Below are 25489 nucleotides of genomic sequence, written 5' to 3'. Positions count from 1 at the left end.
TACCTTGGTAAAGACCCGGGGTGCCGTGGACAATCCAAACGGCAGCGTCTGAAACTGATAGTGACAGTTCTGTACCACAAACCTGAGGTACCCCTTGGTGAGAAGGGCAAATTGGGACATGGAGGTAAGCATCCTTGATGTCCAGAGACACCATATAGTCCCCTTCTTCCAGGTTCGCTATCACTGCTCTGAGTGACTCCATCTTGAACTTGAACCTTTTTATGTTAAGTGTTCAAGGATTTCAGATTTAAAATGGGTCTCACCGAGCCGTCCGGCTTCGGTACCACAAACAGCGTGGAATAATACCCCTTTCCCTGTTGTAGGAGGGGTACCTTGATTATCACCTGTTGGGAATACAGCTTGTGAATGGCTTCCAATACCGCCTCCCTGTCGGGGGGAGACGTTGGTAAAGCAGACTTCAGGAACCGGCGAGGGGGAGACGTCTCGAATTCCAATTTGTACCCCTGAGATACTACCTGCAGGATCCAGGGGTCCACTTGCGAGTGAGCCCACTGCGCGCTGAAATTCTTGAGACGGGCCCCCACCGTGCCTGAGTCCGCTTGTAAGGCCCCAGCGTCATGCTGAGGACTTGGCAGAAGCGGGGGAGGGCTTCTGTTCGTGGGAAGAGGCTGTCTGCTGCAGTCTTTTTCCCCTTCCTCTGCCCCGGGGCAGATATGAGTGGCCTTTTGCCCGCTTGCCCTTATGGGGACGAAAGGACTGAGCCTGAAAAGACGGTATCTTTTTCTGCTGCGAGGTGACTTGGGGTAAAAAGGTGGATTTTCCAGCCGTTGCCGTGGCCACCAGGTCCGATAGACCGACCCCAAATAACCCCTCCCCTTTATACGGCAATACTTCCATATGCCGTTTGGAATCCGCATCACCTGACCACTGTCGCGTCCATAACCCTCTTCTGGCAGAAATGGACATCGCACTTACTCTTGATGCCAGAGTGCAAATATCCCTCTGTGCATCTCGCATATATAGAAATGCATCCTTCAAATGCTCTATAGTCAATAATATATTGTCCCTGTCCAGGGTATCAATATTTTCAGTCAGGGAATCAGACAAAGCCACCCCAGCACTGCACATCCAGGCTGAGGCGATTGCTGGTCGCAGTATAATACCAGTATGTGTGTATATACTTTTTAGGATATTTTCCAGCTTCCTATCAGCTGGTTCCTTGAGGGCGGCCGTATCAGGAGACGGTAACGCCACTTGTTTTGATAAGCGTGTGAGCGCCTTATCTACCCTAGGGGGTGTTTCCCAACGTGCCCTAACCTCTGGCGGGAAAGGGTATAATGCCAATAATTTTTTTAGAAATTAGCAGTTTTTTATCGGGGGAAACCCACGCTTCATCACACACCTCATTTAATTCATCTGATTCAGGAAAAACTACGGGTAGTTTTTTCACACCCCACATAATACTACAAGTACCACAAAAAAGGGTATCAGAAATGTTCAAAACCTCCTTCATTGCCGTGATCATGTAACGTGTGGCCCTACTGGAAAATACGTTTGTTTCCTCACCGTCGACACTGGAGTCAGTGTCCGTGTCAGTGTCTGTATCGACCTGAGGTAACGGGCGTTTTAGAGCCCCCGACGGTGTTTGAGACGCCTGTACAGGTATTAACTGATTTGCCGGCTGTCTCATGTCGTCAACAGTCTTTTGTAAAGTGCTGACACTATCACGTAATTCTTTCCATAAGACCATCCAGTCAGGTGTCGACTCCCTAGGGGGTGACATCACTAACACAGGCAATTGCTCCGCCTCCACACCATTTTCCTCCTCATACATGTCGACACAACGTACCGACACACAGCACACACACAGGGAATGCTCTGACAGAGGACAGGACCCACTAGCCCTTTGGGGAGACAGAGGGAGAGTTTGCCAGCACACACCAGAGCGCTATATATATATATATATATATATATATATATATATATATATATATTTCTCCTTCATCCACTAGGGGCCACTGGAGTGTAGTTACAATGGGGAGATAGTAGGTGGTATTGGTAGCTGGCACTTTAAAAATTCTCACACTGTGGCTAGCTCCTCCCCTACTATCTCCCCTCCAAGCCAGTCTTAGTTAAGTGCCCGAGGTAGCTGGTTCACTTGGGTTTAGCTGAAGAATTTTCTTCTTTTTTCTTTATTATTTTATTTTTCTTACACACACTCACAGACTGGCAGCTCTGCCACTGCCAGTCTGCACCGTGGGAGCTGCCGGCGGGGTCCCATCGCAGCTGCGTGCGGCTAGGGATGGGCCCCGGCTGAGGGAGACACTGAGCTCTCCTGAGTTGGCGGACACCGCTGCGTGCGGCGCGTGTCGCGGCCACTCCATCCAGCAGAAGATTCCGGCAGCATGGCAGCGGTGAGTATCAAAAATGGTCGGACACCGCTGCGTGCGGCTTGTGTCGGGACCACCCCACCACAGAAGATTCCGGCTGGACGCCGCTGCGTGCGGCGTGTGTCGGGGCCGATCCACCAAGAACACAGTGGTGAGTGAAGTATACTTTATTTGTGGTGGCTATGTATGTTTTTAGAGCAATCTGTTTATTGTTGTACAACCCACTCCAGAAGGGCTCTCTGGGGCTGTAATGTACTTTATTGTATCCTTACCTGTCCTCCTCATGGAGAAACAGACAGGATGATTGGGGGAGGCTGAGTATGTGTTTATACAACCCTGACTGAAAAACGGGTGTGTGTCATTCTGATAACCCTCTGCTCCCCCAGCTCCCCGCACCCCCCGCACCCACTCAGCGCGACTCACAGAGCCGGCACAGGGATCCCGCTCGAGCGCAAAGCAATGTTTAAATTTGGCGCCTTGTACGGAGGGGGCGGAGCTAAGTCCCGCTCTGTAGAGCGAGCTCAGCGCTCCCTGCTCCCAGGCGGCGACTCGCGCTCTGTTCAGCGCAACACTCCCCGGCGGCGGCTAGCAGATACAGGGCTCTACTAGCGCTGTATAGCGGGCTCAGCGCTCAGCGCTCCCCGGCGGTGACTCGCAGGCCCAGCGGAGGGTACAGCTCGCTTCCCGCTTAGTTTTGCAATAAGGCGCCATAGCCGGGGGGCGGAGCTAACTCCTGCTCTGTACAGCGGGCTCAGCATTCTCCGCTCCCCGGCCACTGTTATAGTGTAATAGGCATTTATGTGAGTTTAATGCACATGGTGCTGAGGAGAATGTGATATAGTCAGAGTGGTTCAGCACTAATCCAGTTATCCACTATATAGATTTTATCGCATAGCCCAGAGGAGTTTCACTCTGGCGGCCATTTCCTCCCTGCACAGACCTGGCTTCATATTTGCAGTGTCTCCTATAGCCCAGTGGGCTAATCTTGCATACTCAGAGACAAATACAAATAAAGTCCCAGGTATATTAACAGTTAACCCGCTTTACTCAGCGGGCTCCCAGGTCTCCCCGTCGCTAGGCAACAGCTCTGGGATTTGTAACTTTTCGATACTTCAGGCTGCTGAAATATAGATACATTCCTCCTGCAGTAGAGTCCTCTACCCAGCATTTTCCTACTTGCAAATCAGGGAACCTGCTCTATTACAGTAGCTGGGACTCAGCTCAATAATAATTAAAAGGATCTACTGTGCAGTATTTATTTACCTACGGTGTGTGTGTATATATACATATATAGTTATGTTTGTGCATGTATATATATAGATATATATATTTAAGTGCGTGTAGGTATGTATATAGATAAATCCATAAAATACCAGATATAGGGGATAAAAGCCTACGGCCACACCACCCTGAACACGCCCGATCTCGTCTGATCTCGGAAACTAAGCAGGGTCAGGCCCGGTTAGTACTTGGATGGGAGACCGCCTGGGAATACCAGGTGCTGTAGGCTACTTCCGCAATGTTTTCTAATAACAACATCTTGCACATAACATTTTCCCCCATCTTTCTCACAGGCTGGTCACCATTTTGAAAAGCCAGCGGAACCTCAGAGAAACATCTGGTGCACCTTAATTAGCGGTACACTAAATACAGGGCGGGGTGTTGCCTTCCCTTTATTATTCCTTGTTGTCACTAGTTACTAATGCTATTTGTAATTGTGGAATGCGTGTAAGGCATCAGACAAATAGCGCTGCGGCTCAGTACGCTAGTAGCGGGTATCTGAACAGGGGTTTGAATCCAAACAAAACTTTAAGGAGAACTCCTATAGCCTAGGGCTAAGACTCCTGTCCCACAGCGCAGCGTTGCTGGTTCAGGTCTCCGCTGCTCCAGAAAGTTTATTTTAATCGTATCGGTCACTACACATTATAGTGCAGACCTTACGTAGGGCTCTGTTTATTTAACCCACCTTTTCTCCTTTCGTTTGTCTCTCCTGGGATAGTCGAAGAATTCCCTCTTAGGTGTGAAGTATGCGGCGGAGCCATCTGCTTCGCCCTCCACGCACCTGCACACCCCTGTTTGATCAATGATGCAGGTAATGTCACTATTAACCAGACAATAGCTCATCAGGTAAGCCCTTGGACTTTGGTTTCCAAGGTCACAGGATCAAATCACAGCGGGACCAAACACACCTTTCCAAAAAGAAACTTTGCTAACATTCCATGCATTACTGATGTCTGTTTTCTGTGGATCTGAACCAGTGTCTCAGAATATACAGGTACATAATACAGCAGTTCATCTGATACTGCAGGTAAAGGAGGAGGACACGTCAAGTCCATCAGGGTTCCACGCCATTGACGAAAATGACAGCGACTGGTTCAGTTTCGGATGAGCTGGGCAGGCTCCGGTAGGCGGCCGACAGACACCCGAATACACAATATCAGGTATCAAACAGGGTTTGTTTTCCTATCTTTTCCCCGCAGATGGCAGGAGATGGTATCAGAACCTCTCTAGGGTATACACCTCGGTGTATCGCCGGTCCATCAAGCCGCCGTTTTCCTGAGGCAACCTTGCTCAGGGATCCATCGACATATGCGGCAGCATGGTTCTACCGTATCCGGAGCAGGTAGGTTGGGGAACAATTGTCCTCTAGGTTACAGGATGCTTCGCATCAGGATCAATTGATACTTTGATACAGGTCAGAATCACGATTCTGCTTTATGTTCCTTGGAGGTCTCCATGTCTACAGACTCGGACCCTGCATCTTCGCTTGGGCTGTCTTAACCCGACGACCTCTGGGGCTGCGACAGTGACAAGTAAACATGAAATCCTACGGGGCAGATGGTTCTGGGGAAGGAACTTTCTGCAGGATTTCTTGAACCAATGGAGGTAGGTCCACTTTGATTTCTCCTACTACTGCCCCAGCTCCAAGACAGACCTTTACTGGTCTTCCCTTTAGATTGTTTCGTGCCCTTTCAGGTTTTTGACTCCACACGGGTGATATCTTCGTCGCCAGGGGTTCTCAGGGTAAAAAGGCTGAAGCAGAGGTTCAACATCCTCAGTCCAGTCTGATTTTATGTCATCCTATACACCCATTACACCTGCAGGGTCCCAGGGTAGGCGCAGGTCGATGGGAGAAGGCTTGGGCGGTTACAACCGTCTCAGGAGTCCCTCGGCATGGGTCGGCTGATTTACGATGACAAGAGAGTCATACTGCAGGCTGCGCTCCATAGGTTTCTAACCGCAAAGGGTGTTGATCCCTGTTTTACACATATCATTTGAATTAGGACAGTTCTCAGGCCTTTGTTTTCTTTTCACGTTCCGAAGCCAAGTGGCTCGGACAGGCCTATTCTGGCCTTACAATCCTTTTAGTCTGTGATTGCTAGTTTAAACAAGAAAGGGAGTTTTACGTGTCCCTTGTCTTCAGAGATGCCTGTTTACTGATTTCCGTTGGACAAGCTTTTCTCAGATTCCCCCTTAACAGGATTCTCATTTTCACTGTAAGTCCTTTACTCTTCTCTCTTCCGCTCCCACAGAGTTTAGGAAGATAACAGAATAACTCTTTTTCAAGGGCAGTGGGTGACGTTGGTTCCCTAATGGGACAATTTACTGCTACTATCCCACTCTGTACATTAGGTGGCTTCTGAATATCCGGAGGATCCACGAGCTTCTGATTCGACACAGATCCAATTTATGCTCCGCATAGACGTTTCTCAACACGGTCCGTCAGAGGTTTTTTCATTCCTCGGCACCAGAGACTCTATTTCTTCAGTCAAGTTGCGACGTAATGAGTGGTCGCCTCCATTCCTCTCGGAACGGGGGACAACAATCTTGTTTCCAGATCAAGCCACCAGGTCAGACTCCTGGGTGAGGGAACATGCCCCGGAGTTTTGTCAGCTGGTCCGCTGTGGGCGGAGATTTCGGATCGACCTCAGGGCGTTCTGACTGACTCTTTAACCCTTTATTACTCTCGGACGGCAGTAGCCGTGGAGGCCCTCAGGGCTCCGGGGAGTTTTCTGGTTATTCTATCCTGCCTCCTTTTCTATTTCTACTTCATGTTCAGTAACACAGGAGGGGATTATGCGTGCTAGTCCTCTCGGTGGCGCTGGTTGGGCCACGCATGACTTGAAGATACAGATACGCCTGTTGTCAGTAGAGGAGCCTTGGCTCCTACCTCGACGGGACTGTCTACTTCAACAGGCTCCTTTTTTTTTTTTTTTTTCTCCTTGTTCAATTTTACACTGGTTTCGGTTACCCGTGTGACTGTTCACGAGACCTCAGAAGGGAGGAGTTCCCTAGTTCGGTTAGGCCTACTGGGCTCCGATTTCAGAAGTCTATTACCTCTTCTCGCTTTTGCCACTTTGGGAAAACTTTATGGAACATAATGAAGATAAAAGGGGGTTTTTCCCCCTTCTTCCAGTTACCATTCATCTTTGGTTTCTCTGGGAGGTTTTTTGCTCCGCTGCGCTTCAAACCACACTGACCGGAATTTTAGGTCTCTGCCTTTTTCGCTTTTCTTCCAAATGAGATTAGCCTAGCGGCCGTAAGTTCGGCCTCTTGTTCAGGGAGTACTCTATTGGCAACTCCCCGGGCTCGGCTTCGGCCTCAGCGGTCGTTTCTTCCAGAGGGGAGGTCCATTTTTCATATAAATCTGACACTAGTGGTTTTCAATCCTCTCTGAATGTTGTCAGGGCTCGTCAACTCTCTCTACAGAGGTCTCAGGCTATTCGATGAAGTGTTTTTTCTTCTTTGCTCTGGACGATGCTCCCGTACTAAATAGCCGGGGCCCCAGCATATGCTGGACAGTTGGATACATCTGATCATCAGACAGTCTTCTTGGCGGTTACTAGGGAACCTCCGTTTTCCAATTCAGCGCGCTTTACGCGCATTGTAAGACCTTCGTGGGCAGCCGCCCGCGGGGTCTCCATGAATATTTTGTCGGGCGGCTACTTGGTCAAACCGACATTCGTTTTGTCAAATTCTACAAGTTTGACACTTTTACGGCCTCTGCATCACTGTTTGGCCGAGCAGTTTTTACAGGACTCTCAGCGCTTTCCCACCCGTTTTTTGGGAGCTCTGGGACGTCCCCATTGTAACTACACTCCAGTGGCCCCTAGTGGATGAAGGAGAAATCAGGATTTTGGTACTTACCGATAAATCCCTTTCTCCGATTCCACAGGGGCCACTGGACGCCCGCCCAGCGCTGTTTCTCCTGATTTTTGTTTGATTAACGATTGCAGATCACCATATGACTGCTTGTTGGGTTCAGGCTAGCCTGGTTTTTTGTCAGGTTCTGTTCCAGGTTTAGTTTGTGTTCGCCTGGTTTACAGGGCGTCGTTAACCTCCTCTACCTTACGGTTTGTTTATTACAGCTCTCCTCGGGCACAGTTTAACGTAGACTGGCTTGGAGGGGAGATAGTAGGGGAGGAGCTAGCCACAGTGTGAGAATTTTTAAAGTGCCAGCTACCAATACCACCTACTATCTCCCCATTGTAACTACACTCCAGTGGCCCCTGTGGAATCGGAGAAAGGGATTTATCGGTAAGTACCAAAATCCTGATATATATATATATATATATATATATATATATATATATATATATATATATATATATATAGGGATAACCTTATATAAGTGTTTTTCCCTGATATAGCTGCTGTATATATTTATCTGCCAAATTAGTGCCCCCCCTCTCTTGTTTTACCCTGTTTCTGTAGTTCAGGACTGCAGGGGAGAGTCAGGGAGCCTTCCTCCAACGGAGCTGTGAGGAAAAAATGGCGCCAGTGTGCTGAGGAGATAGGCTCCGCCCCCTTCTCGGCGGCCTTTCTCCCGCTTTTTTATGGAAAAATTGGCAGGGGTTAAATGCATCCATATAGCCCAGGAGCTATATGTGATGTATTTTTTGCCAAAAAAGGTGTTTTTATTGCGTCTCAGGGCGCCCCCCCCAGCGCCCTGCACCCTCAGTGACCGGAGTGTGAAGTGTGCTGAGAGCAATGGCGCACAGCTGCGGTGCTGTGCGCTACCTTATTGAAGACATGACGTCTTCTGCCGCCGATTTTCCGGACCTCTTCAGTCTTCTGGCTCTGTAAGGGGGCCGGCGGCGCGGCTCTGGGACCCATCCATGGCTGGGCCTGTGATCGTCCCTCTGGAGCTAATGTCCAGTAGCCTAAGAAGCCCAATCCACTCTGCACGCAGGTGAGTTCGCTTCTTCTCCCCTTAGTCCCTCTGTGCAGTGAGCCTGTTGCCAGCAGGTCTCACTGAAAATAAAAAACCTACTTTAAACTTTTACTCTAAGCAGCTCAGGAGAGCCCCTTAGTATGCACCCTTCTCGTTCGGGCACAAAAATCTAACTGAGGCTTGGAGGAGGGTCATAGGGGGAGGAGCCAGTGCACACCAGGTAGTCTTAAAGCTTTTACTTTTGTGCCCAGTCTCCTGCGGAGCCGCTATTCCCCATGGTCCTTTCGGAGTCCCCAGCATCCACTAGGACGTTAGAGAAAGAGGGGCGATTGTTTGACAGGTGTTTCAGTGAGCACAACAGCTGAACAGGCTAATCTTCCACCAGCAAGCTTCTACACGTGCATGGAAATCAGAGGGAGAATCATCAGGAGAGGGGCACAAGGGCAGGAGGCCCACACTCCAGGATTGTCCGAGACTTATATTAATATGGAGTGATGAGCTAAACAGGTGAGCACCTGCATATCAACAGACAGAAAGTTGCTACTTCTGACCCCAGCCATCAGTTTATCACAAGACTCCAGAGCAGATATTAGTTGTTGGCAATGTACACACTGCAGTGGTGAGGTCACTAGTGCAAAGAGAACAGGAGGAATGCGAGACAAGGCGTCAGATGACTCATCCTCCCCCCTGCATTCCATCAAACGGACACATGTTGCACCAGTCTAAGGTTCTTCTATAGCCCTGGGTGTTCATTTCCAACAGTGAAGGGTTGAAGCAGTCTCAATGTTTTAGGGAATATTTCCTGGCATGGTTTGGGTGCAGCTATTCCCATACAAGGCAGCAGCCATGCCCATACAAGGAACTAATCACTACTTAATAGTTACCATCGTCACCTGCATCTTCGAGAATAATGCCCCCACCCACAGAGTAATTGTACTCGCCCAGTGAGGAGGACATGGATGTTATCCATATACCTCCGCAGTCACCAGATCTGAACCGTACAAGTACTAATGGGGCATTGTGGAACAGCAGCAGAGTCCGTAAGATCCCGGAGTCAGGCTAGTGGCTCCTTGTGATGCTGTATCTCTCCAGCACTATTCCAGACACTGGTAGTAAAAGGTAATAGCACAGTACACTGGAGGCCAAAGTGTCCAAGTGTGGGCGACCACTACCCTAATCAATGACTATATAGGAATTTCCATTTTTGTCTTCTAACTGTATAAAGAAATCAGCAGTGGCAGGACTTCTACTAGCAACGTAAGATGTTCTCTCTTCCTTCCAGTGTCATATGGAAATGTCATCTTGTGAGCAGCATTCCGTGTACAGGATCTGGTACCCAGCTGACATACAGCTTTCCCAACACACGCCCTTAATGCACTGTATATGTGCGACACATGAGCAAGCCTGCATGTCCGCCGTATTCCTGAACATATGTACTGGTTTTTATACTTTGCTAATACTATGTATCAGAAGCCAAGATTTACCATTTTATACTACAGATATCAGGGCTAAATCGGGGAACACGCCAAAAGGGCTGAAGGGCCTGTCTGACCGGCTCCGCCTCCCAGCACTCTGCTCCGCTGGCATGCACAGAGATGGTCACGCCTCTTTTTCATGCATGTGCAGTTTGTGAAATGCAGAAGGGTGTGAAATACAGCTCCAGTCCATCCCTCACAGATCTTCATGTGTTATACAAGACGTTCTCGATTATAAGAAATAAGCCTCAGAGACTCAAACACCCATATTGCTGCTCTATACTGGTGCTTTCAAAAAGAGCCAAAGCTTCTTCCATGGCAACACTGCAGTTTACCTCGAATTTCTCCCTACCTCGACATGGCATTACATTGGTGTATACAGCTCTGTGTAAGGAAGATAGAACAGCCAATGTTGAAGCCTTAGCAGTGAGGTCATTAAAAGAATGTAGTAATAATGTTTGTTAACATTATTCATGTCGTGGAGACCCTGGTTGTGCAGTGGGTACATGGTGTACAGATATGGTGATTGAAGTCTAGGAAAGTATGGCATACAATATTATCACCTACTACATGGTCTTCAACCTGTGGCCCTCCAGCTGCTGTGAAACTAAACATCCCAGCATGCCCTGCCACAGTTTTGCTATTAAGATATGCTAAAACTGAGGCAGGTCATGCTGGGATGTATAATTCCACCGCAGCTGGAGGGCCGCAGGATGAAGACCCATGATCTACTATGTACAACTTACGGCCAGATGAAGTTAACAGGCCGCAGATACAAAGCATAAGAGGTCCTCAAAACCCAATGTGGAACACAAGAGTCAGGTCTCACCTCATTGAACAGTAGCTCCCTCCTCTGCTGCTTGCGGAGGTCCATCTTTTTGACGGCGACCAGTTTCCCAGAACTCCTGATGGTAGCGATACAGACAATCCCTGTGGAGCCTTCCCCGATTTTGATGAAATTATCCAGGTAGGATCTGGGGTCCCCAGGGTCTACCACCATCTGCAATGCTGCTCTGAACTGCTCGTGTGAAACCCGCTGTGGTTCCCTCTGTGGGGAGCGAGCCTGAGAAGGCTGTTGTGTCTGTGCTGGGCGAGAAAGCTGTGGGTCTGAGCTGTGTTGGGAGAGGCTGGCCGGAGAGGGTTTCTCTGGAGGTTTGGGCTTGGTCTGGCCGGGAGGTGGCCGAGAAGAGCCTCTATTTGCGGGGTTTTTGGGGTCAAGTGGAATAGATGTCCGGGAATCTTGAACCTTGAGAAACACAGAAAACAGGTTTATGGATATTCATCAACATAAAGACAGCAGGTATAGATCAAAGAAGTGTGCACTCCGTCCCATGATGTAAGATGAAGCTGTGACTTTACAACTGTGGCACATCACTTTTTGTCAAAAATGTTGCGTTCTGCACTTATAATTAGGCTTACTAAACTATCCCTTTAAAATAAGATTTTACTTACCGATAAATCTATTTCTCGGAGTCCGTAGTGGATGCTGGGGTTCCTGAAAGGACCATGGGGAATAGCGGCTCCGCAGGAGACAGGGCACAAAAAGTAAAGCTTTTTCCGATCAGGTGGTGTGCACTGGCTCCTCCCCCTATGACCCTCCTCCAGACTCCAGTTAGGTACTGTGCCCGGACGAGCGTACACAATAAGGGAGGATTTTGAATCCCGGGTAAGACTCATACCAGCCACACCAATCACACCGTACAACTTGTGATCTAAACCCAGTTAACAGTATGATAACAGCGGAGCCTCTGAAAGATGGCTTCCTACAACAATAACCCGAATAAGTTAACAATAACTATGTACAATTTATGCAGATAATCCGCACTTGGGATGGGCGCCCAGCATCCACTACGGACTCCGAGAAATAGATTTATCGGTAAGTAAAATCTTATTTTCTCTATCGTCCTAGTGGATGCTGGGGTTCCTGAAAGGACCATGGGGATTATACCAAAGCTCCCAAACGGGCGGGAGAGTGCGGATGACTCTGCAGCACCGAATGAGAGAACTCCAGGTCCTCCTTAGCCAGAGTATCAAATTTGTAAAATTTTACAAACGTGTTCTCCCCTGACCACGTAGCTGCTCGGCAAAGTTGTAATGCCGAGACCCCTCGGGCAGCCGCCCAAGATGAGCCCACCTTCCTTGTGGAGTGGGCCTTTACAGATTTAGGCTGTGGCAGGCCTGCCACAGAATGTGCCAGTTGGATTGTGCTACAGATCCAACGAGCAATCGTCTGCTTAGACGCAGGAGCACCCATCTTGTTGGGTGCATACAATATAAACAACGAGTCAGATTTTCTGACTCCAGCTGTTCTTGCAATATATATTTTTAATGCTCTGACAACGTCCAGTAACTTGGAGTCCTCCAAGTCACTTGTAGCCGCAGGCACTACAATAGGCTGGTTCAGATGAAATGCTGACACCACCTTAGGGAGAAAATGCGGACGAGTCCGCAGTTCTGCCCTGTCCGAATGGAAAATCAGATATGGGCTTTTGTAAGATAAAGCTGCCAATTCTGACACTCTCCTGGCAGAAGCCAGGGCTAGAAGCATGGTCACTTTCCAAGTGAGATATTTCAAATCCACCTTATTTAGTGGTTCAAACCAATGAGATTTTAGAAAATCCAAAACTACATTGAGATCCCACGGTGCCACTGGAGGCACCACAGGAGGCTGTATATGCAGCACTCCCTTCACAAAGGTCTGGACTTCAGGGACTGAAGCCAATTCTTTTTGAAAGAAAACCGACAGGGCCGAAATTTGAACCTTAATAGATCCCAATTTGAGACCCATAGACAATCCTGATTGCAGGAAATGTAGGAATCGACCCAGTTGAAATTCCTCCGTCGGAGCACTCCGATCTTCGCACCACGCAACATATTTTCGCCAAATTCGGTGATAATGTTGCACGGTTACTTCTTTCCTTGCTTTAATCAAAGTAGGAATGACTTCTTCCGGCATGCCTTTTTCCATTAGGATCCGGCGTTCAACCGCCATGCCGTCAAACGCAGCCGCGGTAAGTCTTGAAACAGACAGGGACCCTGCTGAAGCAAGTCCCTCCTTAGAGGTAGAGGCCACGAATCTTCCGTGATCATCTCTTGAAGTTCCGGGTACCAAGTCCTTCTTGGCCAATCCGGAACCACTAGTATCGTTCTTACGCCTCTTTGCCGTATAATTCTCAATACTTTTGGTATGAGAGGCAGAGGAGGAAACACATACACCGACTGGTACACCCAAGGCGTTACCAGCGCGTCCACAGCTATTGCCTGCGGATCTCTTGACCTGGCGCAATACCTGTCCAGTTTTTTGTTGAGGCGAGACGCCATCATGTCCACCATTGGTCTTTCCCAACGGGTTACCAGCATGTGGAAGACTTCTGGATGAAGTCCCCACTCTCCCGGGTGAAGATCGTGTCTGCTGAGGAAGTCTGCTTCCCAGTTGTCCACTCCCGGGATGAACACTGCTGATAGCGCTATCACATGATTCTCTGCCCAGCGAAGAATCCTTGCAGCTTCTGCCATTGCACTCCTGCTTCTTGTGCCGCCCTGTCTGTTCACATGGGCGACTGCCGTGATGTTGTCCGACTGGATCAACACCGGTTTTCCCTGAAGCAGAGGTTCTGCCTGGCTTAGAGCATTGTATATTGCTCTTAGTTCCAGAATGTTTATGTGAAGAGACGTTTCCAGGCTCGTCCATACTCCCTGGAAGTTTCTTCCTTGTGTGACTGCTCCCCAGCCTCTCAGGCTGGCGTCCGTGGTCACCAGGATCCAATCCTGTATGCCGAATCTGCGGCCCTCCAATAGATGAGGACTCTGCAACCACCACAGAAGAGACACCCTTGTCCTTGGAGACAGGGTTATCCGTAGGTGCATCTGAAGATGCGACCCTGACCATTTGTCCAACAGATCCCTTTGGAAAATTCTTGCGTGGAATCTGCCGAATGGAATTGCTTCGTAAGAAGCTACCATTTTTCCCAGGACTCTTGTGCATTGATGTACAGACACCTTTCCTGGTTTTAGGAGGTTCCTGACAAGCTCGGATAACTCCTTGGCTTTTTCCTCCGGGAGAAAAACCTTTTTCTGAACCGTGTCCAGAATCATCCCTAGGAACAGCAGACGAGTTGTCGGCATTAACTGGGATTTTGGAATATTCAGAATCCACCCGTGCTGTTTTAGCACTTCTTGAGACAGTGCTAATCCCATCTCTAGCTGTTCTCTGGACCTCGCCCTTATTAGGAGATCGTCCAAGTATGGGATAATTAATACGCCTTTTCTTCGAAGAAGAATCATCATCTCGGCCATTACCTTTGTAAAGATCCGAGGTGCCGTGGACAATCCGAACGGCAGCGTCTGAAACTGATAGTGACAGTTTTGTACAACGAACCTGAGGTACCCCTGGTGTGAGGGGTAAATTGGAACGTGGAGATACGCATCCTTGATGTCCAAGGATACCATAAAGTCCCCCTCTTCCAGGTTCGCTATCACTGCTCTGAGTGACTCCATTTTGAACTTGAACTTCTTTATGTACAGGTTCAAGGACTTCAGATTTAGAATAGGCCTTACCGAGCCATCCGGCTTCGGTACCACAAAAAGAGTGGAATAATACCCCTTCCCTTGTTGTAGAAGAGGTACCTTGACTATCACCTGCTGAGAGTACAGCTTGTGAATGGCTTCCAAAACCGTCTCCCTTTCGGAGGGGGACGTTGGTAAAGCAGACTTCAGGAAACGGCGAGGTGGATCCGTCTCTAATTCCAACCTGTACCCTTGAGATATTATCTGCAGGATCCAGGGATCTACCTGCGAGTGAGCCCACTGCGCGCTGTAATTTTTGAGACGACCGCCCACCATCCCCGAGTCCGCTTGAGGAGCCCCAGCGTCATGCTGAGGCTTTTGTAGAAGCCGGGGAGGGCTTCTGTTCCTGGGAAGGAGCTGCGTGTTGCTGTCTCTTCCCTCGACCTTTGCCTCGTGGCAGATATGAATAGCCCTTTGCTCTCTTATTTTTAAAGGAACGAAAGGGCTGCGGTTGAAAAGTCGGTGCCTTTTTCTGTGGGGGAGTGACTTGAGGTAGAAAGGTGGATTTCCCGGCTGTAGCCGTGGCCACCAAATCTGATAGACCGACTCCAAATAACTCCTCCCCTTTATACGGCAAAACTTCCATATGCCGTTTTGAATCCGCATCACCTGACCACTGTCGCGTCCATAAAGCTCTTCTGGCCGAAATGGACATAGCACTTACCCGTGATGCCAGTGTGCAGATATCCCTCTGTGCATCACGCATATAAAGAAATGCATCCTTTATTTGTTCTAACGACAGTAAAATATTGTCCCTGTCCAGGGTATCAATATTTTCAATCAGGGACTCTGACCAAACTACCCCAGCACTGCCCATCCAGGCAGTCGCTACAGCTGGTCGTAGTATAACACCTGCATGTGTGTATATACTTTTTTGGATATTTTCCATCCTCCTATCTGATGGATCTTTAAGTGCGGCCGTCTCAGGAGAGGGTAACGCCACTTGTTTAGATAAGCGTGTTAGCGCCTTGTCCACCCTAGGAGGTGTTTCCCAGCGCTCCCTAACCTCTGGCGGGAAAGGGTATAATGCCAATAATTTCTTTGAAATTATCAGTTTTTTATCAGGGGCAACCCACGCTTCATTACACACGTCATTTAATTCTTCTGATTCAGGAAAAACTATAGGTAGTTTTTTCATACCCCACATAATACCCTGTTTAGTGGTACCTGTAGTATCAGCTAAATGTAACGCCTCCTTCATTGCCAAAATCATATAACGTGTGGCCCTACTGGAAAATACGGTTGATTCGTCACCGTCACCACTGGAGTCATCGCCTGTGTCTGGGTCTGTGTCGACCGACTGAGGCAAAGGGCGTTTCACAGCCCCTGACGGTGTTTGAGTCGCCTGGACAGGCACTAATTGATTGTCCGGCCGCCTCATGTCGTCAAACGACTGCTTTAGCGTGTTGACACTATCCCGTAGTTCCATAAATAAAGGCATCCATTCCGGTGTCGACTCCCTAGGGGGTGACATCCTCATATTTGGCAATTGCTCCGCCTCCACACCAATATCGTCCTCATACATGTCGACACACACGTACCGACACACAGCAGACACACAGGGAATGCTCCTAACGAAGACAGGACCCACTAGCCCTTTGGGGAGACAGAGGGAGAGTTTGCCAGCACACACCAAAAGCGCTATATATATATCAGGGATAGCCTTATAATAAGTGCTCCCTTATAGCTGCTTTGTTATATCAAATTATCGCCATAAATGTGCCCCCCCCTCTCTGTTTTACCCTGTTTCTGTAGTGCAGTGCAGGGGAGAGACTTGGGAGCCGTCCTGACCAGCGGAACTGTGAGAGGAAATGGCGCCGTGTGCTGAGGAGATAGGCCCCGCCCCTTTTCTGGCGGGCTCGTCTCCCGCTATTTAGAGAAATTAGGCAGGGGTTAAATATCTCCATATAGCCTCTAGGGCTATATGTGAGGTATTTTTAGCCTTTATAGGTAATCATTTTGCCTCCCAGGGCGCCCCCCTCCCAGCGCCCTGCACCCTCAGTGACTGCCGTGTGAAGTGTGCTGAGAGGAAAATGGCGCACAGCTGCAGTGCTGTGCGCTACCTTTTGAAGACTGCAGGAGTCTTCAGCCGCCGATTCTGGACCTCTTCTGTCTTCAGCATCTGCAAGGGGGCCGGCGGCGTGGCTCCGGTGACCATCCAGGCTGTACCCGTGATCGTCCCTCTGGAGCTTGATGTCCAGTAGCCAAGAAGCCAATCCATCCTGCACGCAGGTGAGTTGACTCCTTCTCCCCTCAGTCCCTCGCTGCAGTGATCCTGTTGCCAGCAGGAATCACTGTAAAATAAAAAACCTAGCTAAACTTTTTCTAAGCAGCTCTTTAGGAGAGCCACCTAGATTGCACCCTTCTCGGCCGGGCACAAAATCTAACTGGAGTCTGGAGGAGGGTCATAGGGGGAGGAGCCAGTGCACACCACCTGATCGGAAAAAGCTTTACTTTTTGTGCCCTGTCTCCTGCGGAGCCGCTATTCCCCATGGTCCTTTCAGGAACCCCAGCATCCACTAGGACGATAGAGAAACTGGGATACCAATGAATTATACAGGCTTTGTGGCTGGCTGACTTCAAACCTGCATTCACTATGCACAGAACCAGTGTAATCCATGAGCGTCCCGGTTTAAATGGATGGTATGGTAAGCTTACTTATATTACAGACTGGGCGAGCAATATGGTGCAATCAGGCACACTTCCTGCAGTTCGCGGAGGGACACCAGATTGCACCACATGCTCCATCTGTGTGTTTGAAATTTGTTTCACCAACTCCCCACTCACCTGTGGAGCTGCACCTCTGTTTGGGTCCGTGTCTGCACGTGGGTAAGTATTAAACGGACCTCCTGTCTGTTGCGTTGATTTCACCACCCCTTCTGTGGCAGGGTTACTTGGGGTACGGATATTCGGTCCAGAGAGTGGTCTTTTGTCTCTAGGTGACTTTGGACTACCCTGTCCTCCAGTGTATGACGATTTAGGCCTTCTCTCTTCTTTTTCCCTCCTCACCACCCTATCTGCCGGCTCACTGTAGTCACCATCCTTCACAGTGTGGTCCTTCTTCCCATCTGATCTGTCATGAGAACGAACGGATCTGTGCTCCGGTGGTTTAGGATAATCTGGAGGAGGTGGCCTGTGTTTATTGCTTGGCTCCTGTCCCCGTGGCTGTTGGGGAGCTGCTTTCTGTTCTTCCCTCGGTCTGTCCCTTCCGTGCTCCGTCCTGCTCCTCTCAGGCCCCCTTCCACTATCTTCACGTACTTGACGAACACGGCCATCACTCACACCGTTCTCCAGATGGACGCGGTGCTCCCTGGGGTAGGACGGAGGACTCTCTCTGCGCAAGGAGTTAGAACGGCAGACCGACATAGTCTCAAACTCATCCAGGAGCCAAGCCAGAGAGCCATCTCGAGACATCTTGTTCCCACGCACAATAGTCTGATGGAGTAGGGGGGAAGAAAACGAAGACAATGTCAGGTAGTGAAATACAGAAGTCAGATTGGAAATTTTCATCATCAAGGATGAAAATGTCAACTCGCAGAGCCAGCACATAAGAAATCAAAAGGACAGCATTTAAGAAATTAACTAGACATGTTTGCAGCACTTTCAGTATATAAATGAAGTTGTTTTATTTGAATGCTCAAAATATTTGTTTTCTTTTGATCCCCTTTATTCATATTATCATCTGTATGTGCCTTATAGCACAGGACAAGGATGCATTAGTTAAATATGTATTTCTTTATGAATAGTTAAAACTATAGAAGATAAATAAATTATAGTAAGCCAACGGGGTTATCGATAGTAAAGAGTGTCCAGGCTCCTTGTGCCACTGCTATACCTCACAAAAATGAAAGTGATATGATAAATCCTTACCTGCTACTAGCAGATTTTTAGATACAGTATAACAGAATACTGAACGGTGACCCCGCTCAATAACCATTCAAATAAAATGCAGAGCATGCTGAGAAAGGAGCATACACGCCATGAATGCAGGATGTCCTCTTGCCTATCATCCGTGAACAGCCCAGGACTCAGTCTGAACACGTTCACGTGTACTATGTTCTTCATGGGGTTTAAAGAACATTATAAAGTGTCGCTCAAGCTACATTCACTCACTATGGTATTTAATGAAGCCGAGACAGGATGTAGCATGGGCACATGATACGTCCCTTTGTAAACATGCCCTGAAATCCCATCTAAGCTGGGATTCCATTAATAAGCAATTTGTACGTACGACCTTTCTTTGATTTCAAGGTATAACACAATCTTCATGCATCCACTGCCTAACCCTCATCCTGTGGTTTCCAGAGTCCATTTCCTCACCCCTCAGTCACACAGCACCTATTGCATACAGTCACAGGATAGATTTGGGTGGGTTATATTGTTTCTGTGCAGGGTAAATACTGGCTGCTTTATTTTTACACTGCAATTAAGATTTCACACCCCACCCAAATCTAACTATCTCTGCACATCTTACATCTGCCCCCCCCTGCAGTGCAACATGGATTTGCCCATTAATGTGCTTTTTTGGTTTGCTAACAACTCCGAATAAGGCCCATAGTATAAAGCTAAATACAATGAGATGCTACAAGACTAATCAAACACACTTTAAAGGTGTGGACAACCCTATACATAAATAACCATGCCTCCAATATAACATGGGGAATCCCACAATTACTTGAGGCCAAGAGCCATGTAGAGATTACTACAGACCGACAGACCGAAGACCAAGAGTCACCCAGTGGCAGCTCTCTGCTTCAGGTAACAGGGTGTGGTATGGAAGGTAGACAGTGTCTAGGTCGACCACTATTGGTTGACAGTAACTAGGTCGACATGGTCTTTAGGTCGACAGGTCAAAAGGTTCACATGAGTTTTTTTGGTGTCGTAATCTTTGTAGAGTGACCGGGAACCCCAATTAGTGTACTGTGTCCCCTCGCATGGCTCGCGAGCTTCGGGCAAGGTGCCTCGCTCTGCTACTGCTGCACTCGGCACAGGTTACCATTCCCAAGTGTAGTCCACGTGGATCGTTAAGCATGAAAAAAGTTAAAAAAAAGAAAAAAAAATTGCGAAAAACTCATGTCGACCTTTTGACCTGTCGACCTAGAGACCCTGTCGACCTAAAAACCCTGTCGACCAACAGTGGTCGACCTAGATAGTGTCGACCTAGAGACCGGATCCCCGGGTAACAAGAGTACTCTACATTCTTCATTAAGAAAAAGGTTGTCCAAAGCCAGATAGAGTCTAATTAATTAGAAAAGCTACAGTATACCATTGTTCCATGTTTCTTTTAAACATTCAGATTTTCATACAAGAGTTTTCTCTTACGTCCTAGAGGATGCTGGGGACTCCGTAAGGACCATGGGGTATAGACGGGCTCCGCAGGAGACATGGGCACTATAAAGACTTTAGGATAGAATGGGTGTGCACTGGCTCCTCCCTCTACGCCCCGCCTCCAGACCTCAGTTAGATCCTGTGCCCAGAGGAGACTGGGTGCACTGCAGGGGAGCTCTACTGAGTTTCTCTGAAAAAAAAAAGACTTTGTTAGGTTTTTTATTTTCAGGGAGCACTGCTGGCAACAGGCTCCCTGCATCGTGGGACTGAGGGGAGAGAAGCAGACCTACTTAAATGATAGGCTCTGCTTCTTAGGCTACTGGACACCATTAGCTCCAGAGGGTCGGAACGCAGGTCTCACCCTCGCCGTTCGTCCCGGAGCCGCGCCGCCATCCTCCTCACAGAGCCGGAAGATAAAAGCCGGGTGAGTATGAGAAGAAAGAAGACTTCAAAGGCGGCAGAAGACTTCATGATCTTCACTGAGGTAACGCGCAAAGGTAACGCTGCGCGCCATTGCTCCCAAACAGTTCACACACAGAAGGCACTGTACAGGTGCAGGGCGCAGGGGGGGCGCCCTGGGCAGCATTATTAACCTCAAGGGACACTGGCATAGAAAGTAGATACTGCGGAGGCAGTATATTAATAAACCCGCCAGTTTAAATTATTTGAGCGGGACCAAAGCCCGTCGGTGAGGGGGCGGAGCTTGATCCCTCAGCACTAACCAGCGCCATTTTCTCCACAGCACACTGCAGACACTGGCTCCCCGGACTCTCCCCTGCTGAACACAGTGAGAGGGCAAAAAAGAGGGGGAGGGGCACTTGTAAGGCGCAGTGAGTGTATAGATATATCTATATAATTATATAAAAGCGCTGTTTTTTCTGGGAATTTGTTTCCAGTGTCATTAGCGCTGGGTGTGTGCTGGCATACTCTCTCTCTGTCTCTCCAAAGGGCCTTATTGGGGGAACTGTCTCCATAAAAATACAATCCCTGTGGGTGTGGGGGTGTCGACACGCGTGTGTCGGCATGTCTGAAGCGGGAGGCTCATCTAGGGAGGAGGAGCAGATGATTGTGGTGTCTCCGGCGGCAACGCCGACACCTGATTGGTTGGACATGTGGAATGTTTTAAATACAAATGTGACTTTGTTACATAAGAGATTAGACAAAGCAGAGTCCAGGGATAATACAGGGAGTCAATCCATGGCTTTGACGGTGTCACAGGGCCCTACAGGCTCTTAAAAACGTCCCCTATCCCAAATAGCAGACACTGATACCGACACGGATTCTGACTCCAGTGTCGACTACGATGATGCAAGGTTACACCCAAGGGTAGCCAAAAGTATTCATTATATGATTATTGCAATAAAAGATGTTTTGCATATCACAGATGATCCCTCTGTCCCTGACACGAGGGTAATAATAATAATTTTATTTATATAGCGCTCTTTCTCCAATAGGACTCAAGGCGCTTAACAGATACATAGCATAATATAGTACAGAAAATAATGAAGTACATTTTCATAAAATACAGAAGCATGAAGATACTAAAAGGGACATTATGGAAATGCTTGAGTAAACAGAAAAGTCTTGAGTCTACTTTTGAAGGATTCTATTGTTGGGGCCTCTCGCACTGTGTGGGGAAGCGAGTTCCATAGAGTCGGAGCCGCATGACTAAAAGCTCGACCCCCAGATGAATTACGGTAGATTCTAAGTACTGCTAAAAGTCCTTCATCTACAGATCGCAGTAATCGAGTGGGGCAGTATGGGGTCAGAAGCTGTTTCAGGTACCTTGGGCCTTGGTCATGTAATGCTTTGAAACTCAGTAAGCCAATCTTGAAGATGATTCGCCATCGTACAGGCAGCCAGTGAAGGGAGTAGAGGATGGGTGTTATGTGGCTAGAACGGGGCTGGTTGGTTAATAGCCTGGCAGCTGTGTTTTGCACCAGCTGTAAGCGCTGCAATTCTTTTGCTGGTAGACCAAGGTACCGAGGGTACACATGTTTAAGGGAAAAAAACCTGAGGTAACATATCCCCCATCTCATGAGCTGAACGCATTATTTGAAAAAGCTTAGGAAACTCCAGACAAAAAACTGCAGATTCCCAAAAGAATTCTTATGGCGTATCCTTTCCCTGCACAGGACAGGGTAAGGTGGGAATCCTCGCCCAGGGTGGACAAGGCTTTTGCGCGCTTATCCAAGAGGTGGCGCTACCGTCTCCAGATACGGCAGCCCTCAAGGACCCTGCTGATCGCAGACAGGAAATAACTTTAAAATCAATTTATACACATACGGGTGCTTTGCTCAGACCGGCAATAGCATCGACTTGGGTTTGTAGTGCGTTAGCAGCTTGGACAGATACCTTGTCAGCTGATATTGATACCCTAGATAGGGATACCATTTTGTTGACCTTAGGTCACATCAAAGACGCAGTCTTATATATGAGAGACGCTCAGAGAGACGTCGGGCTACTAGGTTCCAGGGCCAACGCCATGGCGATCTCGGCTAGGAGAGCACTGTGGACCCGCCAATGGACGGGTGATGCCGACTCAAAGAGGCATATGGAAGTTTTACCTTACAAGGGTGAGGTTTTATTTGGGGAAGGTCTCACGGACCTGGTTTCCACAGCTACCGCGGGTAAATCTACTTTTTTGCCTTATGTTCCCCCACAGCAAAAGAAAACACCACACTATAAGATGCAGACCTTCGTTCGCACAAGTCCAGAAGAGGTCGGGGCTCTTCCTTCCTTGCCAGAGGTAAGGGTAGAGGGAAAAGAATGCCTGCTACGGGCAGTTCCCAGGAACAGAAGTCCTCCCCGGCTTCTACTAAATCCACCGCATGACGCTGGGGCTCCACTGAGGGAGTCTGCACCGGTGGGGGCACGTCTTCGACTCTCCAGCCACGTCTGGGGTCAGTCGGACGTGGATCCTTGGGCGATGGAAATAGTATCCCAAGGCTACAAGCTGGAATTCGAAGCCGTGCCTCCTCGCCGATTCTTCAAATCGGCTTTACCAGCTTCTCCCCCAGAGAGGGGAGTTTTAGCTGCAATTCAAAAGCTGTGTCAACAGCAAGTGATTATCAAGGTTCCCCTAATAAATCAGGGAAAAGGGTACTATACAACCCTATTTGTGGTCCCGAAACCGGATGGCTCCGTCAGACCCATACTAAACTTAAAATCCCTGAACCTGTACTTAAAAAGGTTCAAGTTCAAGATGGAATCACTCAGGGCAGTTATCTCCAGCCTGGAAGGGGGGGATTTTATGGTGTCACTAGACAAAGGATGCATACTTTCACGTCCCCATATTTCCTCCTCATCAGGCATACCTGAGGTTCGCTGTACAGGACTGTCATTACCAGTTTCAGACGTTGCCGTTTGGGCTTTCCACGGCCCCGAGGGTGTTCACCAAGGTAATGGCGGAAATGATGGTGCTCCTGCGCAGGCTAGGAGTCACAATTATCCCGTACTTGGACGATCTCCTGATAAAAACGAGATCAAAGGAACAATTGCAGAAAAGCGTGGCGCTCTCCCTGAGAGTACTACAGCAACATGGCTGGATTCTAAATCTACCAAAGTCACAGTTGGTTCCAACGACTCGGCTGTCTTTCTTAGGCATGATTCTTGACACAGAACAAAAGAGGGTTTTTCTCCCGATGGAAAAAGCCCAGGAATTCCAGAACATGGTCAGAGACCTGTTAAAACCGAAAAGTGTGTCAGTCCATCAATGCACTCGAGTACTGGGGAAAATGGTGGCGACCTACAAGGCCATCCCCTTCGGCAGGTTTCATGCGAGGACTTTTCAGTGGGACCTTCTGGACAAGTGGTCCGGGTCCCATCTTCAAATACATCAGAAAATAACCCTGTCCCCCAGGGCCAGGGTGTCTCTACTGTGGTGGCTGCAGAGTGCTCACCTTCTAGAGGGTCGCAGGATCGGCATTCAGGACTGGGTTCTGGTGACCACGGACGAGAGCCTCCGAGATGGGGAGCAGTCACACAAGGAAGGAATTCTCAGGGACTGTGGTCAAGCCAGGAAGCTTGTCTACACATCAACATACTGGAATTGAGGGCCATATACAACGACCTACGACAAGCGGAGAATATTCTTCGCGACCTACCGGTTCTGATTCAATCAGACAATGTCACAGCCGTGGCTCATGTAAACCGCCAAGTCGGGACAAGGAGCAGAGTGGCAATGGCGGAAGCCACCAGAATTTTGCGCTGGGCAGAAAATCACGTAAGCGCTCTGTCAGCAGTAATCATTCCGGGTGTGGACAACTGGGAAGCAGACTTCCTCAGCAGACACGATCTCCATCCAGGAGAGTGGGGACTTCATCAAGAAGTTTTTGCAGAGATAACGAGTCTTTCGGGACTTCCTCAAATAGACATGATGGCGTCACGCCTCAACAAGAAGCTTCGGAGGTATTGTGCCAGGTCAAGGGACCCTCAGGCAGTATCGGTGGACGCCCTGGTGACAACATGGGTGTTTCAGTCGGTCTATGTGTTCCCTCCTCTTCCTCTCATCTCAAAAATACTGAGAATCATAAGACAAAAAAGGAGTACAGACAATACTCATTGTTCCAGATTGGCCTCGAAGGGCCTGGTATTCAGATCTTCAGGAGATGCAGGGCCACTTCCTCTCAGGGAGGACCTGTTGCAACAGGGGCCCTGCGTTTTCCAAGACTTATCGCGGTTACGTTTGACGGCATGGCGGTTGAACACCGAATCCTAGCTGGGAAGAGTATTCAGGAAGAAGTCATCCCTACTCTGATAAAGGCTAGGAAGGAAGTGACGGCAAAACATTATCACCGTATCTGGAGAAAGTATGTATCTTGGTGTGAATCCAAGAATGCTCCTACGGAAGATTTCCACCTGGGCCATTTTCTCCACTTTCTACAGACAGGAGTGGATATGGGCCTAAAATTAGGCTCCATAAAGGTACAGATTTCGGCCCTATCTATATTCTTCCAGAAAGAATTGGCTTCTCTCCCAGAAGTCCAGACTTTTGTAAAGGGAGTGCTACACATCCAGCCCCCTTTTGTGCCCCCAGTGGCACCATGGGACCGTAACGTGGTGTTACGGTTCCTAAAATCTCACTGCTTGGAGCCTCTTCAAACGGTTGAATTAAAATTTCTCACTTGGAAGTTGGTCATGTTGTTGGCCTTGGCATCTGCAAGGCGGGTGTCCGAATTGGCGGCCTTGTCTCATAAGAGCCCCCATCTCATTTGTGGATAGAGCAGAGTTGAGGACTCGTCCTCAATTTTTACCTAAGGTGGTGTCATCGTTTCATATGAACCAACCTATTGTGGTGCCTGTGGCTACGGGAGACTTGGAAGATTCCAAATCCCTTGATGTAGTCAGGGTCTTAAAAATTTACGTAGCCAAGACAGTTTGGATTAGGAAAACAGAAGCTCTGAGACGGACAGTACGAGGAAAGGATTTTTGATAATCTAAGGGCAAGGTTCATACCAGCCCACACCATCCACACCGTATAACATGGAACATACGTACCCAGTTAACAGTATGAACAAAACAGCATCAGCCAAAGACTGATCTCAACTGTAACATAACCCTTATGTAAACAATAACTATATACAAGCCTTGCA

The 25489-nt window shown here is 48.6% G+C and overlaps 1 protein-coding gene and 1 non-coding gene across 3 annotated transcripts in view; one reads left to right on the top strand and one right to left on the bottom strand.

Annotated features, from left to right (window-relative positions):
• Positions 1-25489, bottom strand: part of PAK4 (p21 (RAC1) activated kinase 4) — a 142241-nt gene that overhangs the window by 51355 nt on the left and 65397 nt on the right. For both annotated transcript variants that reach the window (XM_063937947.1, XM_063937948.1), the window contains exons 3-4: positions 17355-18002; positions 10831-11247 (exon numbers count right to left, since the gene is read on the bottom strand). In XM_063937947.1, the coding sequence (XP_063794017.1) occupies positions 10831-11247; positions 17355-18002 (1065 nt within the window). The remainder of the gene's footprint in view (positions 1-10830; positions 11248-17354; positions 18003-25489) is intronic.
• LOC134950039 (5S ribosomal RNA) lies at positions 3743-3861 on the top strand. Its single transcript, XR_010183196.1, has one exon. It is a non-coding gene; the product is annotated as a 5S ribosomal RNA (ribosomal RNA).

Source organism: Pseudophryne corroboree, chromosome 8 (assembly GCF_028390025.1).
Source record: "Pseudophryne corroboree isolate aPseCor3 chromosome 8, aPseCor3.hap2, whole genome shotgun sequence".
NCBI lineage: Eukaryota > Metazoa > Chordata > Amphibia > Anura > Myobatrachidae > Pseudophryne > Pseudophryne corroboree.
The sequence above is the reverse complement of the archived record's forward strand: the minus strand, read 5'-3'. Positions and strand labels throughout refer to the sequence as shown.